At 52.7% G+C, this 17027-nt stretch overlaps 2 protein-coding genes across 3 annotated transcripts; both read left to right on the forward strand.

The window, feature by feature from the left end:
• Positions 1–2255: 2255 nt before the first annotated feature.
• LOC102690953 (beta-galactoside-binding lectin-like) lies at positions 2256–10308 on the forward strand. The gene is made up of 4 exons (XM_015359583.2): positions 2256–2351; positions 5520–5596; positions 7009–7180; positions 9735–10308. Exons 1-4 carry the CDS (start codon positions 2343–2345, stop codon positions 9879–9881), a joined length of 405 nt encoding a protein of 134 aa, XP_015215069.1. The 5' UTR covers positions 2256–2342; the 3' UTR covers positions 9882–10308.
• Positions 10309–12560: 2252 nt separating this feature from the next.
• On the forward strand, positions 12561–16208 carry LOC102691151 (beta-galactoside-binding lectin-like). 2 transcript variants are annotated; one of them, XM_015359575.2, is made up of 4 exons: positions 12561–12732; positions 13895–13974; positions 14960–15137; positions 15875–16208. In XM_015359575.2, the coding sequence occupies exons 1-4, from the start codon at positions 12661–12663 to the stop codon at positions 16046–16048; spliced, it is 504 nt and encodes a 167-aa protein (XP_015215061.2). In that variant the 5' UTR covers positions 12561–12660; the 3' UTR covers positions 16049–16208. The 2 variants fall into 2 exon arrangements, with proteins under 2 accessions (XP_015215061.2, XP_069052914.1); XM_069196813.1 differs by lacking the exons at positions 12561–12732; positions 13895–13974 and adding an exon at positions 14013–14088.
• Positions 16209–17027: the final 819 nt, after the last annotated feature.

Raw genomic sequence — 17027 nt, forward strand, 5'->3', positions numbered from 1 at the left:
TCTCCTGTCTGGGGAGGATTGCGGAGAGATTAGACGCGCCAGGTCTGCAGACACACAGCTTTGAGCTCAAGCGCAGGCTCAGCTCACTGTTAGATGAGTTTGCGAGTTTCTCAGTAAACCCTTGGGTCATTAAAGGAGCGGTTGATGGAAACTAAATCCATTTTTTTTTGCAAACAAAAGTCGGCACTCAGCGCACCCTAAAGAGGAATCCTGCATCGTGTCTCCGGGTGCAACTCCACGTATTGTTGTCGTTCGAGCAATGCGCTCGGAAATTCAGGATATCCCTCCACTACTCTCATCCCAGATTCCCACAGATCCAGACCCGTGTTTTTTATTTGTATTTGCTTGGATACGGCTGTGGAACTCGCACTTGAAATAAGTTTTTGTTTAAACCCCAGAAGTACAAAAAACAAGGAGAGAGAATATAGAAACAGATGCAGAAAGAGACACTTCACAGCCAGAGGAATTCACAAACCCGGCGGTGCGTTGTGCCCGTGAATCTGAAGGACGTCTGACGTCACGGGCAACTTCCGGGCCAACCGCGTGACTTCGCGGCCGGCCAGCTCTACTGTACCTCGTGACGGAGAAGGCGCTCTCAGCTGACCCCTGTGTTTCAACACAGGATTGAGCCAGATCTGCAGCAGACGAGCGCTTCGGGAACAGTGCGAACACTGTGAATATTGCGCCCCTGGTATCACTCCCGCAGAGGCTAAGGACAGTGGGCTACACGCCCCAGTGTGCGCATCATGCAATGTCCAGGTCCCTATAGAAACACTCGCTTGTGTGCGGTAGTCCTAGCCCTAGTAACACTAGCGTGCCGGTGCATCCAGCGTCCCCAGAGAACTTCACATATAGCAGGCAGACAGGGTTGCTGTACAGTGCACAGTTAGCGTAAAGCGTTTTCAGTGAGGAGGCAGTCATTTCGGAACTATTTTGAGAGTTTGAGCCTCCCCCGTGTGCCACTAGGTCTTCATGTGTCGCGAACTGGCTACTCCGCTGATTCCTGATGGCAGCGGCCTTCCTAGAGACTGTTAGTGTAATTCGTGGCCTCTGTTTCTGTGTCCCTCGTCTCTTTCTCCTTTAGTTTTGCTCTTTTTAAGAGGGAAGATTTTGGGAGGGACGTCCGAGAGGGTTGAACATGCCGTGTTTTTCCCTCTTCGGTAAATTATTCTCAGAGAACCCACCCTCCCGGCGTGACTTCTGTGTTTATCCTGTGAAGCATGCCTTTGCGCGGGTTTGAAAAATCCAAGACAAATCCCTCAGTGACTTCGACAGCAGTGTGTTCAGTGTGGACAACAAACTTCAAAGTCCGCCGTTATAACATGCTAGGACGGTCCCTTTAAGGAAAGCGACCGACGCCGTCTGTCGGCTCGCCTGGATGATAAGTTCGGCTGTGTGGGGGCTGACCAAGGAAACTGTGAGCTCATGATTTGTCCCAGCACAGACCTGCAGAGCGCCAGCCGATTCGGGGTTTAATTCACGGGTTGGATTGAAAAGGGCAGGTGTGGTCACTGATAGAAATGCTCTCCCCTGAGTCAGTGTCCCCCCTTTGTGCGAGAGGGGGGTCCGATGTCCGGGCCGCTGACCTCTCACGCTTTTCGACCCAATCGGTCAGAGGAGCGCATGGCTCTGTGGCTCAGGATCTGCGCCGGTGGCTGGAAGGTTGCCGGTTCAAATCCCGCAGCCGGCAGAGGAATCCTACTCCGTTAGGCCCCTGAGCAAGACCCTTAACCCCAACAGTACAATGGCTGACCCTGCGCTCTGACCCCCAGGTTCTCTCCCTGTCTGTGTGTCTCATGGAGAGCAAGCTGGGGTCTGCGAAAAGACAAATTCCTCATGCAAGAAATTGTAAAGGGTTAATAAAGTGATGTTAATCTTAAAAAAAAAAACTCTCTCACTTCCGAAGACGGTTCAGCTTCCAGGGGATAGAACATATTCGCTCCCTCTGGTTCTCTGCGGGGATAAAAAAAAGACTATTTGCCGAGGCACTGAAGAAATTTGTTTGTGAGGTGTTGAACGCAAAGAGCACCATTTAAGACAGATGGGTGTTAATATGGCAACCGTCTTAAATAATAATCCTAAATGTGGATGAGGTATTTAAGACTTGTAAAGATAAATCTCTACGCTCTGACCTTGGGCGTAGTCTAGCTAAGCAGCTGCAATAAATTCAAGTGCCGTCTCCCTTCCCCCCCCCCACCCTCTTCTGATTGGTGAAGGAGCCGCGCGTCCCGCTCCAGCGGCCTCCCCATTGGCCAGGAGAGTTGTCAATCGCTCAGATTTCTCCTTATAAGGGGGGGCCCCAGCCCGGTGCGCGCTCGGTCCGGCGAGATAAGACGGTCGAGATGAGCGAGGTAAGTGTGCGTGCGCTTCAGGGAAACCAAGAAACTCTCGCTTCCGCTGTCAGAAAGTTCAAAAACGGGTTTTAGGGTAAAAGGCAGGATCAAAGCCTGCAGTGTTATTTAAGCGAGGAGGATAAAATAACTTATCTGAGCATTTTACCTTGTGTGTTGGTTAGCAGTCCAACCCCTTCACTCCTGTAGATGTAGTCTTGTTTCGTAATTACAGAAGTGTTTTGTTTTCCGTTGCAGAACTGAGTAAAACGCGCTCAAATCGTAGTCTTTGCACCGTAATCCGCATGGATCCCCATCTTGATTCAGTGACTCAGCTGTAGGGCCGGGTGCCAGCAGGTTAAATAACGGACACAAAATAATAATGATGCGACAAAAAAAAAAAAACTGAGCTGCCCTTCTGAAAGAACTAGGGAAAAATATGTTCCACAGTTACCTCCCAGAGCAGCCCGAAAGCGGGCTGGATTCATTCGGTCGGGGTGAGGGGGTTGAGGATAAACCGGCGCGCTGGCTGGACAGGCGAATCTGATCGCTCATGTCAGGAGTTCAGTGCATGAGCCAGCCGGGGTGTATTCGGGATAGATACTGCTCTATAAATGCAAGGAAGTCTTAGTGAGGATTAACGGACACGCAGAGAGAGACAGAGAGAACTGTCCCGCTTTCTAACCGGTTATTAAACAGACGCATTTCCAGCACCCCGCAGCCGGCGAAAGAACCCTTTGAGATGACGGGGGTGGGGGCGCACGGGTGTACTGTATGTGTGTAGTCCGCTGCAGGCTCAGCTCAGCTCAGCCCTGCTCCATCTGCGGCTTGTTCAAGCCGCACACCGCCGGCGGACAGCCCCGCGAGCTCCCGGAGCGCAGCGCAGCGCAGCGCGGGGCGCGTCCGCGCGGTCACGGCTGCTGCGGGTTCCGGTTCCAGGTTCGGCACGCGCCCGCACCAGTAGCCCGTGTGTGGGCGCCAGTAGCAGATGGGGCTCTCTGGGGACCGGACTGGGAGACCTGTTGCTTATAGGTTGAGGGGTCAACCTTCACCCTTTTTAAAAGACGGGGACTACTTATAAGCATTATAAGCATTACGTATTATGAAGTAGTTCAAGCAGGGAGCTGCGACGGCACACGAAGACGGCAAAGGAACAAGTAAAGGGTTCACACCCGAAGAAGGCTCCACAGCCGAAACGCTGTGTCTCCTTTCTTCTCTTTTCAACAGGGAATAAACCTTCCCTTGCAGCCTACTTATAAGCTGTTGGGGAACTCTGGTCCTGTGGGGTAGCTGGGTGTTCAGATCGTTTGTGTTCCAAATGATCACCGACTTTGGAAAATGTGTATGTGCCGCTTAGCATCTGTCCAGTTTCCGCCCTGTTCTTCCTGTTTCGTGGGTCGAAGTCCGCCTAGTCTCTTCAATCAGCCTATTACTGAGGGTCTTCCTGATCACCTAGCTTATCTGCATGGCTGTGTGGAGAGATTTGGGAAAGTGGCCATAGAGCACAGGTTACCCGCACGCTTCAGAGCAGGAATGCAGGAAGCTAAAGGTTTTAATCCAGCAACAGCTGACAAAATTCACACAAACACAGGGGCACTTTTCCTCTCAAACGCAATTTGAATGTTTTATCAGCTCCGTTTTAATGCTGTATCTTCCCCGAGATCGCGGGGCTCGGCTGGGCCCGTCCGGTACCGGGGTGCGGGACTTCCACGGTAAACTAGGGTACTGGTACGTGTGGTATTCACAGGGAGCCCGTAGGAGTCCAGTCTGGGATTGGACAATCAGGCCTGCTGGCGGCTTTCCCATAATTCAGCTCTCGCTTGCTCTCCTGATGGTCTTTGCGGGATCACTGCTGCTCAGTGAGGGTCCTTGTTGACGTTAAAGACTGGAGCTGGAAGCTGCAGATCCAAGAATCTCGCCCATGAAGGGTCTTGCCTGTGCTTAGACTCCCAGGACTAAGGAAAATGTCTGCTGCAGAACCTTGTCTTGAAAGGGCAGTCCTGTGATCTGCCAGAAGGAACAGACCAATGGCTGTTCAGGGATGCAAAGACTTAGTGACCTGAGGGGTGGGTGACCCTGAAGGCAGATCGCAGTTGCCAGACAAGAGGCAGCCATGTGGTCCTTCTGGCTCATGAGGTTCCTAGTAGCTCTGGGATCCGGTGGTAACCTCCTGCCGCTTCCCGAAAGAAGCCATGAGTGGGCAGCTTGTTCCACACTCCCACCACCCTTGGCGTACAGACCTGCGTTCTCAGGCGACCCCCGGGTCCTGTGATTTTAGACGGGATGAACTGATGGCAAACCTCATTTTGAGCACTGAGACTGGGGGGGGGCAGGGATTGGACAAGATGGTAGGCGAGTCTGAACACAGGATGGGGCTTTGAAGTGTCCTGCAGTGTCCCCCACTCCCCTCCCCCGGTCGGTGTTCGGTGACGCCCAGCCGACTCTTCCCAGGGCCTGCCCGTATCCGTGGGGTTCGGAACTCTCTCGCCCGAGTCCCCTCCAGTGAAGGAGGGCTGGGAAGGGCCTTCTGCCAAGAGGAGTCGGGCTCCGGCCAGACTCACGCGGAAAGAATGCGCTCTGCTTATCCTCAATCCTGCCAGAGTGCTCGATTTATTTATTTTTTTTAATTGTTTAATTCTGCCAAAGGCTGAACGTAACTCAAATGTTAACGCAAATGTAAACTTGCGTCATCCGATTCAAACAAAATCCCTCATCCGCCCACGCCAGCCCGCCCTCGAACCACACCCCAGGCTTCGCTTTCGGGGTTCCCCCCTCCCCTCCTCTCATTTGAGCTCTCACTCAATCTCTCGGAAATCTGGGAGTGCTTTCGGACGCGTTTCTAGAAAGCGCCCCCGCCACACGAGACCTGTCAGTGGAAAACGAGGATATAATTGCTCCCAGACGTCTGGCCTTGCAGAAGGCAGACATTTTATGCCTCAGCTTTTTTTTTTTGGGATTTGGCAGACCTGCTTCCTGGGAAATGGGGAGTCATTAAAATCTGCGGTTCAGCTGAAACCGGCTGAGTTTTCCACTTCCCTGACAATCTGCTGATGATGATGATGGTGGTGGTGGTGGCAGTTTTATCCCAGATAGATGCCTGGGAAAGGAGACTCTGGATGCGATCCCAGCTGGCTCCTCAGGATCGCGAGGAGCTGCGCTGTGACCCTGGTCCTTTTCCCTCTTCTCCAGGTCTGCGTGAGGAATCTGGCCTTCAAGGCCGGGCAGACGATGAAGGTGAAAGCCGCCATCAACTCGGATGCCAGCTGGTAAGTGTCCGGAGAAGGGGTGGAGGGGGGGGACCCCAACAAATCCTATGAAGTTGAACGACAACTGGTTATTCATCCCATCGGAGTTAACTCGGAGTCTTTTTTTTTTTTTTTGGGGTGTCGGGCTGTGTCGGGAGTTTCAGGAGGCTCCTCGCTGTCTTGGGGTGGTTTAGTCACTTCTTCCGTGCAGTAATGTTTGTGCTGTCAGTCCAAATTAAGTCGAATCGCATAGCCGCAGCAGCGCAGGATAGACCGTGAGGAATGTGCACTTGTACCCCTGTAAACGGCTTCAGAACGGCACGGCTTGTTCCATGCTCCCACCACCCTGTGGGTACAGACTCCCACAGCAGCGACACCCCCTTCCCAGCCGGTATTGGATCGCCGTGCGTGTGGCGTGTGAGGCGGGCTCTGCCTGGGCCCGTCTGTGTGGGGAGGGTCTTGTCAGGGTGTGTCCTGGAAAGTTAACATTTGCAAGACCCTTCAACAGCTGTGGAAATGCCTGGGGCCCCTGCAGTGCTGGATTTTTAGGAAATGGGGGGCCGTGCGCCTGCAATGTGATCTTCTAGGCTCGTTATAATAATCCTTACACTAATTTGGAAAAAAAGAAATCGAATATACTGAATGTAGTGGCAGGTGGATCATATTTTATGATTCTGGTCCAGTATTAACAGCAGGTAGCTCTGCATCTGTACTCAGCATCCGAGAGCCCAAACCGTTTCTTAATAATTACTTAATAATCTAACTCTTTATTTGCATGATGGGACAAGCTGCAGCCTTTCCTTGTTCCTGATACACTGTAGATGTAGAGAGATCTATACAACCTCCTACACAGTGGCCCTTGAGGCCTGGAGCTGGGATCCCCTGTTGTTGAACCTTAAACCATCTGTCTGCTTACTTGTATATGATGACAATAACCCGTACATAGCGCCATACTACAGCGCCCTTCTGGACAATCCACTCAAAGCACTGTGTAGCTAAGGAGGAATCCCACTACCGCCACCAGTGACCCTCTGTTAGGGAGAAACCCCAAGACCTGGACTGAAGGCTCAGTGTCCCTTTACTGCTCAAGCCACACCGTCCTCATCGATATAATTCAACACACCTTATATAGCGCTTTTCTGGACACCCCACTCACAGCGCTGGACAGGTCACGGGGATCCCCTCCACCCCCACCAGTGTGTACCCCCACCTGGATGATGCTCCAGTCCGCTCCCCACACACCAGCTCTCAGTGGGGAGGAGAGCAGAGTGATGGAGCCAGTTCAGAGAGGGGGGTTATTAGGAGGCCATGATGGGTAAAGGCCAGGGGGACATCTGACCAGGACGATAGGGGTTAACAAACCCGCTTAATAAGTAATTGAAGTTTAGTGAACCAAACCTCCCTCCCTCCCTCCTTTCGTTTCCCCCCAACAGCTTCTCGATCAACATCGGGCACTCGGAGAACGACCTGGCCCTGCACTTCAACCCCCGCTTCAACGCCCACGGCGACTCCAACACCATCGTGTGCAACTCCCGGCAGGGCGGGGCCTGGGGCTCGGAGCAGCGGGAGTCCGTCTTCCCCTTCCAGGCGGGAGAAACGTTCAAGGTGGGCTGGTGGGGGGGGGGGCTTCTCAAACCACCGCGGCCAGGTGGGGCGGGTGGGGTCGGTCTCCCAGAACAAGCACATGGGTTGCAGATGCTCCTGCAACGAAGCTGGGTTGCGAGATCTCTCGCTGTCGATGGCCATTCCAACTGTTGTCTTAAAAGATGGACCAGCTTGTAACAATGTCTTGACCTTGACCTTACTGCCACTGAGTGGAGAGCAGCAGAGTGGCGCAGGGGGCAGCACGGCTGCCGTGCGGCGCTGGGGGGTTCAGTGCCGGACCTGGGGTGCTGTCTGCGTGGAGTTTAGATCGCGGCAAGACTCTTGATGGGCAATAAGAATACAGGCTCTCTGCTTCAGCATGGCCACGTCACGGGGTGGGTGGAATCTCTCAACCCAAACGGGCCGACTCCTCCTTTAAAGAGCCAGCCTCCTGCATTCTAACCCCTTCGTCGACTAGGGATCGCAGGAGAGCCGGGGGTCTATCCCGGGCGAGCAACGAGTTCCGGACTTGAACCCGGGGCCCCATGCTGCAAGGCGGCACTCCTAACCACTGCACGGTGCTGTGCCCTTTAAATTGTCGCTTCCTGGAATGGGAATTGAATCGTGCTGAGACGATTCGAATTCCGTCTTTTTGACGAGCAGTGAGAAGCTCAGGCCTAGTGTTTCCTGGTGCTCTGACGCACCCCGAGCACGTGTGAGGGATTCACAGGGCGCTTTAAACCTGGATATGGCCCGAGCTCTTGCAAGCAGTCTTCCTCCCCGTCATTCAAGCATGGCCAGTGTCCATCCCTACCAGTGATGCTGGCAGTTATTGCTAAATGTATGTACCCTCTTGGAAGCCAGCTTACAGCAGGGCATGTTGTGTAACGTCCGATAAATATAGATCAAAACGTAAAACTCAGAACGATGATTGTGTAAAATTTAACAGTCTCTGGACTTTAACCCGGATCGTTTTGTATTAAGAGAAGTGAAACATTAACAATATTGTGTATGCAGGCCTCTTTTTCTTTTTCTTAATTGTATGTCACTGACGTGCGTGTCTGTGTTTGTCTGCCCTGCGATGGACTGGCGTCCCGTCCAGGGTGTGTCCTGCCCACTGCTTGCTGGGATAGGCTCTGGCTCCCCGCGACCCTGGATTGGAAGAAGCTCACAACTCCAGTCTGTTAGAAAATGGGCAGATGTACTTCATTCATCCCGCATCGAATACTATTTTACATGTGGATATGTCGCCCTCAAGTGGGGGGAAAAAGCTGTCATTTACACAACTTCCCTGCATCCTTCATTTTATTTCCTCATGTAGGGAATTTGCCGCCTCTTCCCTCGAGATATTTTAGCAGAGGTTCGGGATATTTGTAGGAACTCCGAACCCCAGCCCAAGCAAGGTACCCCAGATCTGCTGGCGATTTGAACATGCTATAGGGTCCAGCTGGTCAGTCAGTCAGTGTCTGTACCAACGCTCTGCCAGTGAAGTGTGAAGATGAGGTAGTGTCCCATTCAGGCAGTGTGGCCGCCTCCCTGTTGGCAGGGTTTTAATCTGCTGCCCAGTGTGGTTAATATGGATAGTCTGAGTGATCACGGTCTGCCAGTGTAGTGTTAATGGGTGTGGGGCATCGTCTCTCTGCTCCCCTCATTCTCTCACTGCAGTGATGTCATATCCTGTATTGACCCCCCCCTCAGTGCAGTGTGACACATTCTCTAGTTTCCGGTTTAGTTGGTGAGGTATCAACCCCTCCTCCCACTCTCTCAAATTAAAATGAAAGTATTATCTGAGAGACTCCTTCTGTTCCTCAAGCTGTGACGGGAGATCACGGACAGGCCTATGAGCTCTGCTGAGTTTCCCTCACCAGGAGGATAGGTTCTGTTCTGATTATGCCGTTTGATTCTCTCTGAGTGAGAATGTGTCTAATCCCCGAGTATTTCTCACAGTCTAGGAGAAAGTGCTTTTTGATCTGTGCTTCTCCCTACTGGCAGTGGTGCAGCCAAGTCAGCTGTGGTCACTGAGCCTGTCCTCTTTGGACAGACAAGTCTGTCTGTGTCCAGCTTCTATATAGCTAGACTGTGGTCACCGAGCATGTCCTCTCATAAGCAGCCACCAGGTCTGCCTGTGTCCAGCTTCTCTAGCCAGACTGTGGTCACCGAGCATGTCCTCTCTGAACAGTCAAGTTGTGTCCAGCTTCTCTAGCCAGATTGTGGTCACCGAGCATGTCCTCTCTGAACAGTCAAGTCTGTGTCCAGCTTCTCTAGCCAGACTGTGGTCACCGAGCATGTCCTCTCTGAACAGTCAAGTCTGTGTCCAGCTTCTATAGCCAGACTGTGATCACCGAGCATGTCCTCTCATAAGCAGCCACCAGGTCTGCCTGTGTCCAGTGTTCATCTACAGGCTGTGCTCACTGTGCAGGTACTTCACTGGGCTCTGCACCTCCTTGTTGTCTCTCACCCTCATCCCTGTGTGTTGGGCTTTCTGGTAGCTGGATCTGGCAGCATTCAAGTTGGCGTTTCCTCTCCAGCATAGGGAACTGGCATTTGAAAGACTCCGATCTTCTCTCCCTCCCAGGTGTACATCACGCACAACAAAGACTCCTTCCAGGTGAAGCTGCCCGACGGCAACGTGGTGACCTTCCCCAATCGCCATGGAGACGACATGTACAATTACTTCCACATGGACGGCAACGCCAAGTTCGTCTCTATCAAGGTCGACTAGGGCACCCTGTCGGGGGGCGGGGCCAACACGTGGAGGGGGCGGGGCCCCATGATTCCAGATGCTGATTGGTTGATCTGGAGCCCAGCCAGATGTTGGTCACGATCTTTTGTACTATTGGTTCACTTCAAGGCTGCAACCCCTTCAACACACACACACACACACAGCTTGCATTATCTTACACCTGGAAACAAGGAAAAATAATGATTGTTTCATCAACAGCTGCAGTTTATTACTTTTAGCGTTTTATGGAGATGTAGGAATGTGTTGGGAAGTGTGATACCACCAGAGAGGAAAACCAGGCAGGCGTGTAGATTTACCACTGTAAACTTGTACAAGATGCATAGCTCTGCTAACTCCTCTACTGTGCAGAAATGAATCCAGGCGTGTGAACCTCTTTTCTCAATAAAGGAGTGATGGGGTGCTCCAATGTGTTTCTTGTGTTTTATTGCTGCAATTGGAAGTTGTAAACTTTAGCTCAACCAGTGTGCTGTAGTTCTGCTGTGACCCCGTCTTGGCCCTGGACCCCAGACCTGGGATCGGCAGGGTCAGGCAGGACCACAAGCTAACGGAGGTCTGCTGGGCCTGCTGCTGTAGTCTTGGCCAGTGGTTCCCAGTCCTGGTCCTGCAGCGACACGCTCTCTTCTGAAGCATAGTCTTCACTATGGGTCGTTTTTAGAGTTAGGGGCATATTTCAGAAATTTGCTTTTAGCTCTTAAAAGGCCAAATGGGATTTGAAAATGGTGTGAAATGGGGCCTCTCTGAAACTCATGCCACTGTTGTCCGTTTCCTGAAAGCTTAAGCAATTGGCCTTCTGTGGTAGAATGAAACCCCTCATTGTGAGTGTGTCTAATCCAGAGTCACACCCCACTTGGGCAGGGGTGATACAATGACACCCCCCTCAGCTGTGGGCGTGTCTCGCGGTGTCATTTCCACCCGTGTTCATCTGCTGCTCCACGAGAAAGAGCCGTTCGCTCCGATGGGACAGAGTGAAACGGGGAAATGGAGCAGAAACTGTCCAAACTCCTGTGTGCTGAAGGTGCTGGACACGGGATGCCTGAAGTCGGGTATTCGGACAGAAGAAACAAGTTGGGCCACAGTCGAGTCAAGCCAGCCCCTCAGTTAGCACTGGAGCTGTCGATCTCAGCTGGGGTGAAGGCAGTGGACAGAATCACTGCTCCAGGGGTTCAAGACCGAGTACAGCACCCCTGACTGGACCAGAGGATGCAATCCCACATCCCTAATGAGTCAGTTTTTTTTATTTATTGCTCGCTTTCTAGTTAACCCGTTTAGAGCAAACGGGGACCCCTGGGGGGGCTCGCAGACCTTCAGTCAGTTTTTTATCATCTTTTAAAAACCACCCAACACCCTTTGACTGTGTGCATGGTGTGTCAGCTGTGACTTATTTTGTACAGTTTATCAAGTATTTATAATCATACTGATCATACACTTCTGGCAGTTCAGGTGTCGGTGGTGGTGGTGGTGGGGTCATCTTTACTGGGTGGAATTTCTTGAAACCACCCTCCCCGCAATAAAGAGTGGGAAATTTCTGATTTCGAGCTTGAAATATAAAAATTCTAAAACTTCTTTGTTTATGCTGTAGCAATTTTGGAGACATACAGTACACCACCCCCAATATGTTCACATTAACACACACATATGCTACCATCAATACATTGTCTAACTTAAAGGACAGACGACACTACTGAGGCCAGAACATGTTTTAACGTTCCTGAAGACTGGTGGGGTTTTGGAACTGTAGGCTGTGGCCACTGGCAAAACACTGGGAGTTTCCCTGCGACAGGAGTGGGGTACAGGCCTTCCGACAGGGGCTGTGATCTAAGAGGGTCACCTCGGAACACTGTGATGGGGTACCCGCACAACTCTAAGTGCTGTAGAAACAGATCTGAACCAGACCGCACTAACAGTGTGGAAAAGTGTTTATGGCGCCTTGCATTACACTGCCCTGAAGATTTGTGGATCGGAGACCGAGGGGAAGACGGTGCTGCAGCTCTCCTGCACATAACGTGCCGCTTTGCCGGAGAATCAGACGGATATTCCCCCCCGCACAACACATCGCTCAGCGAGATCTTCACTCGCAGAGCTGAAGCAAGTCCAGAACTGGGCTCTCCGGAGAGCCGCACGCTATGACGCCACGCCCAAGCAAAGGAATCGCGTTCCTAATTCTCAGAACTGCTTGCAAGGCGTAAGCGAAGCGTCTGTTGTTGTTGTTGTTGTTGTTTTTTTTACCAAGTCTACGAAACCCACTGACACTGTTTCGAGACGGCTTTGAACGAGCACCGCTGTACTCGTGGAGTTCATTTAACTGAAGTTCGGGAGAAAGGAGAACAACCGGGCTCAATCACCCCCAGCCGTCAGTGATTAGCAATCACTCAATTCCTTCCTCCACCGAACGCTATAAATACCAAATGCGCTATCTCTCTCTCCCTCCTGCGCGACTTTGCATCCCACCTCCACTCCTGTGGCGACCCCTTGGTTACCTTGAATGGGGGGTCCTGGCCTCCTCGTCCTATAGGCAGGAGGTCGGCCCTCGGCCAAGCGGCTTAAGCCAAATGTTCGCTCTACAGTAGTTCGTTGCGCTTTGATTTGGGGCGTTGTCATTCGTCGTGAACTCTATTGGTCTGCGTTTCACGGCTGGTCTTGTAGGGACACCCCCTTTTCTGGTTATCGGTAGACGGCAGCGAGGGGGGACGGAGAGCTCTGTCAGGGGTTATCTACGTGCGGGAACTTGGAGAGTCGAAGTGGAAAAACCCGGGGAGACATGTTTCGAGTCGCGGACTGGACCTTCGCGGCTTGTGTTCTGCTCTGCGCGGCCCACCAGCTGCCGGCCCAAGTGAGTTCCGATCGGACACTGTATTTCCACTTCTAGTTCAATAAAAGTCCTAGTTAAAAAGTGCGCAGTGCGGCTTCTTAGGGGGAAAAAAAAGCGTTTTCAATGCAGTGCACGGGGCGCCATTTGCAAATATATTTTAAAAAAACATTCTACGTCTTTTTTTCTTTCCCCCACAAATTCGAACGCCGCCTCTCAATTGTGTTCGTGTTTTAGAAAGTGCAGTTCAGCACTCCAGCCGTCCTTTGTCTAAATGTTTTATCCAGTTTAGAATAGCAGGGGAGCCTATCCCAGCAAGCAACGGGCACAAGGCAGGGTACACCCCGGGGCAGGATGCCAGTCCATTGCAGGGCACGCACAGACACGGCAGGGTCAGTTTTCCCAGAAGTCAATAACCAACCTGTCGGCATGCCTTTGGACTGTGGGAGGAAACCGATCACCCTGAGGAAACCCACATGAACATTGAGAGAACATGCAGACTTCACACAGATAACACCTCTGGTCTGGTATTGAGCCCAGGGTTTGCAGCAGCAATGCGTGTCACTGTGCCACCATACTGCCCTGAGTCAGTGCAGTATTTGTGTGTAACAGTGTCTTTAGTCTGTCAGTGCCCCCTGCTGGTCCTCTTCCAGTGGTGGTTTGGCTGGGCTGTGGGCTGTTAGGACTCCAGAAGGCAGAGATGCCACTTTTCCACAGTCTTCTGCTTATGTTCGTTGAAACAAATTGTGTGGAGTTGGTGACACACCCCTGCCAGTAGGGGGTGCTCTTCCTTCTGGACCTGAACTTCCAAACCAATGCCCCACTAGGGGGGGCATTCAGATGAGCTCAGGTCCTGACTCCTTTGGTCATGACAGATCCCCAGGGTGAGTGTATGAGCAGGGGTGTTCGTTCACCCCTGTGTCCAGGCTAAACTCTACCCTGGTTTGCAGTTGGAGCCTCGCTGAAGTGCTCGGGTACAACCTAACCTCCCCAAAGCTCCTCCTTCATTCAGCTGGTGAAGCAGCTTCTCTGTCCTGCCCCTGATCTGCACACTCCTGGGGCTCCTGTGTCTCTCGGGTGGGGCTTTGATGGGGTACTGGAGCGCTCTGTTCTCTCCTGAGTGTGTAAAAGCCCTTTGGGAGCAGGGTTGCCATAAGGAATTATTTTATTTGATTTTTCCGAACAGGAAGTCTTCACTGACAAAGTGCCCTTCAAGAAAGGAGAAACAATGGAGATCAGAGGCTATGTCTATCCAGGGGCTGGCCGGTGAGAGAAATACAAAGGGTTTTTTTTGTCCACCAGTACTGAGGCCCAGGTCATGATGGGGAAAACAGTCAGAATTCTGGCACTGGATCGGAAGCCGTCCACCTCAGGGCGTAGGTAAACACAGGCTCAGAAAGAGAAAAATGTCAATGCTTATTTTTTTACAGAAAATGTAAATGATATGTTTGACATGTCTTTCAGCTCTTAAAAGGTTGGATGGGGTTTATAATTGATCCCAACCCTGAGTCCAGAAATTCAGGACTGTCCTTCTGTGGGTGTGTCAATCGATGTGGGCGTGTGTGCTCCATTCTCACCCCCGCCTGTGCCTGATCATTGTCAGTTGATCACCTGTTAATAAGAGCCCTTTTAGACTGAAGCAAGGCAGTAAGCTCTCAGCTAGCAAATAAGAGACCCTGAAGCTCTGTGCGTGGATGTCGATGGAGATGATGTATGTTAACTGGGGTTTTGATTGAAACCAAGGCCTGAGTCTTATGAAGCAGGACGATCCACCTGCCCTGGTGGTTAAGAGCCCAGACTTTATCCTTAAATATCTGACTAAATCGGGGTGGGACAGATATACCGAAGCAAACGCATCACGAATGTAACCATGCAAAAGGCAATGGAGAGGGATTATTAGGTTATGTGTTGCAGGCTACCTATAAACAGAGGATACACCGAACAGAATCGTAGGAATTAACCTGCGAATGGACGCTTTAGGGTTTTGATAAAAATAACAGAACATTGTTAGCATATAACATGATTGTATGCTGTTACTAAGCTTAATAGCTGTTGAAGAGTTCATGAAGGTGTCCAAAGCATACCACACCAAAGAGGTCAGGGCAATGCTGGGGTTTGTGTGTGTGTCCAGTGGGATGCGTTTGGATGTGCCTTGCAGGCCCGTCAGGTTTTTATTTGACTTCAGGGGTGCTCTTCCCTCAATTGCCTCTGATCTTGTCATCTGTCTGTTTTGTCTCTGCTCCCCTGTCAGGTTTGCGATTAATGTGGGGAGCTCGAGTTCGGACTTGGCGCTGCATTTCAACCCTCGCTTCTACTATTACACCACGGGAGGACAAAACTCTATCGTGATGAACTCGGCGCGCGGTGGATCGTGGGGGAGCGAGCAGCAAGAGTCCCACTTCCCCTTCAAGCGGGGGGAGAAGTTCACGGTGAGGTTGCTGGGAGTGGGCGGGGCTTCAGGGGGAGGAGCTTGCGATTAGGTTGCTGGGAGTGGGCGGGGCTTCAGGGGGAGGGGCTTGCGATGAGGTTGCTGGGAGTGGGCGGGGCTTCAGGGGGAGGGGCTCGCGATGAGGTTGCTGGGAGTGGGCGGGGCTTCAGGGGGAGGGGCTCGCGATGAGGTTGCTGGGAGTGGGCGGGGCTTCAGGGGGAGGGGCTCGCGATGAGGTTGCTGGGAGTGGGCGGGGCTTCAGGGGGAGGGGCTCGCGGTGAGGTTGCTGGGAGTGGGCGGGGCTTCAGGGGGAGGGGCTCGCGGTGAGGTTGCTGGGAGTGGGCGGGGCTTCAGGGGGAGGGGCTCGCGGTGAGGTTGCTGGGAGTGGGCGGGGCTTCAGGGGGAGGGGCTCGCGGTGAGGTTGCTGGGAGTGGGCCGGGCTTCAGGGGGAGGGGCTCGCGGTGAGGTTGCTGGGAGTGGGCCGGGCTTCAGGGGGAGGGGCTCGCGGTGAGGTTGCTGGGAGTGGGAGGGGCTCGCGGTGAGGTTGCTGGGAGTGGGAGGGGCTCGCGGTGAGGTTGCTGGGAGTGGGTGGGGCTTCAGGGGGAGGGATTGTTACACTGTGGAATGAATTTCAGTACACTTCATATTTCATCATGAACCCCATCTGAAAAAGCTTAAAGCCACTCCCCACCGAAGGTTCTAATATTGGCGTCTGATCAATTCCTCTTCTCCTTCCAGATGTCCATAACTCACAATGGCAACTCCTTTGGTATAAAGCTGCCTGATGACCGTGTGATAAGTTTCCCAAACCGCCTGGGACGAGACTCTTATGACCATGTGAGCTTCGATGGGGAAATTCGGATCTTCTCTATCAAGGCTGAGGTTGGCGGTGCAGGGCAGGCTTCTTTCTGATTAGAGCTTGCTCTGAACGGCAGTGGTCTTTTCCATCCCTTGTCGTTAATACCCCCCTCCCCTCTACTGCAGTGCAATGTGTTATCAAATTGCTCCACATGCCTTTCCACTCTACTGTCCAAAACTGTTTGACTTAACACTAATGTCACTTTGTACCGTGTCCCTGTGTGACTGGCTCCCTGCAGTGTGTCCCTGTGTGACTGGCTCCCTGCAGTGTGTCCCTGTGTGACTGGCTCCCTGCAGTGTGTCCCTGTGTGACTGGCTCCCTGCAGTGTGTCCCTGTGTGACTGGCTCCCTGCAGTGTGTTCAGTGTGAGAATCCTCAGTCACTGGGCTGGTTTCTCTGCCCTCCAGCCCCACAGACAGTGAAGGGGCAGGCGCTTGAGGACTGGGTTGCGGGTGTTAACTGTGTGTTTCTCCTGCTGCTCTGCCGTGTGAGGGCTCTTTTCTCAGCGGCTCCAGCGGAGACCTGCCCTGCGGGGGGCTGTTCGCAGAGTGGCACTAAGAGGCCCCGTGCCCGAGCCCAGGAATGTGTCGCTCCCTGGCCACATTCCTCAGGCCCAGCTGGAGCACAGCTCTATCCCCAGGGCTCGGGACAGGGGGAGAGAGTGTGTGTCGGCTCAGCAACACCTGCCTTCCTCCTCCCCATCTGTCTCCCTTCTGCTCCTTTTACCTCTTCCTCCTCTCCCATTCTCCCTATCTCTCCCTTCCTCCTCCTCCTCCTGCCTCTCTTCCTTCTCCTTGGTCTCCCTTCCTCTTCCTCTCTTCCTCCTCCTCCCAGGGCTCAGTCTGATGTGTGGCTGTGTGCTGGCTTCTCTGTACGGCTCGGGACAGGGGGAGACGGGGTGAGAGGGGGAGAGAGACAGTGTGTGCCGGCTCAGCACCACCTTCTGCCTTCCTTCTCCCCATCTCCGTCTCTGTTCCGCTCCTTTTTCCTCTTCCTCCTCTCCCATTCTCCCCGTCTCTCCCTTCCTCCTCTT

The sequence above is a fragment of the Lepisosteus oculatus genome, chromosome 12, assembly GCF_040954835.1.
Source record: "Lepisosteus oculatus isolate fLepOcu1 chromosome 12, fLepOcu1.hap2, whole genome shotgun sequence".
NCBI lineage: Eukaryota > Metazoa > Chordata > Actinopteri > Semionotiformes > Lepisosteidae > Lepisosteus > Lepisosteus oculatus.

Excerpts from the sequence above, each read along its gene's own strand:
- LOC102690953 (XM_015359583.2), top strand. Across the intron at positions 5,597-7,008 it reads ATCAACTCGGATGCCAGCTG|CTTCTCGATCAACATCGGGC; the intron begins GTAAGTGTCCGG and ends TCCCCCCAACAG. Across the intron at positions 7,181-9,734 it reads AGGCGGGAGAAACGTTCAAG|GTGTACATCACGCACAACAA; the intron begins GTGGGCTGGTGG and ends TCTCCCTCCCAG.
- LOC102691151 (XM_015359575.2), top strand. The coding sequence starts at position 12,661 with ATGTTTCGAGTCGCGGACTGGACCTTCGCGGCTTGTGTTCTGCTCTGC. Across the intron at positions 13,975-14,959 it reads GTCTATCCAGGGGCTGGCCG|GTTTGCGATTAATGTGGGGA; the intron begins GTGAGAGAAATA and ends CTCCCCTGTCAG. Across the intron at positions 15,138-15,874 it reads AGCGGGGGGAGAAGTTCACG|ATGTCCATAACTCACAATGG; the intron begins GTGAGGTTGCTG and ends TTCTCCTTCCAG.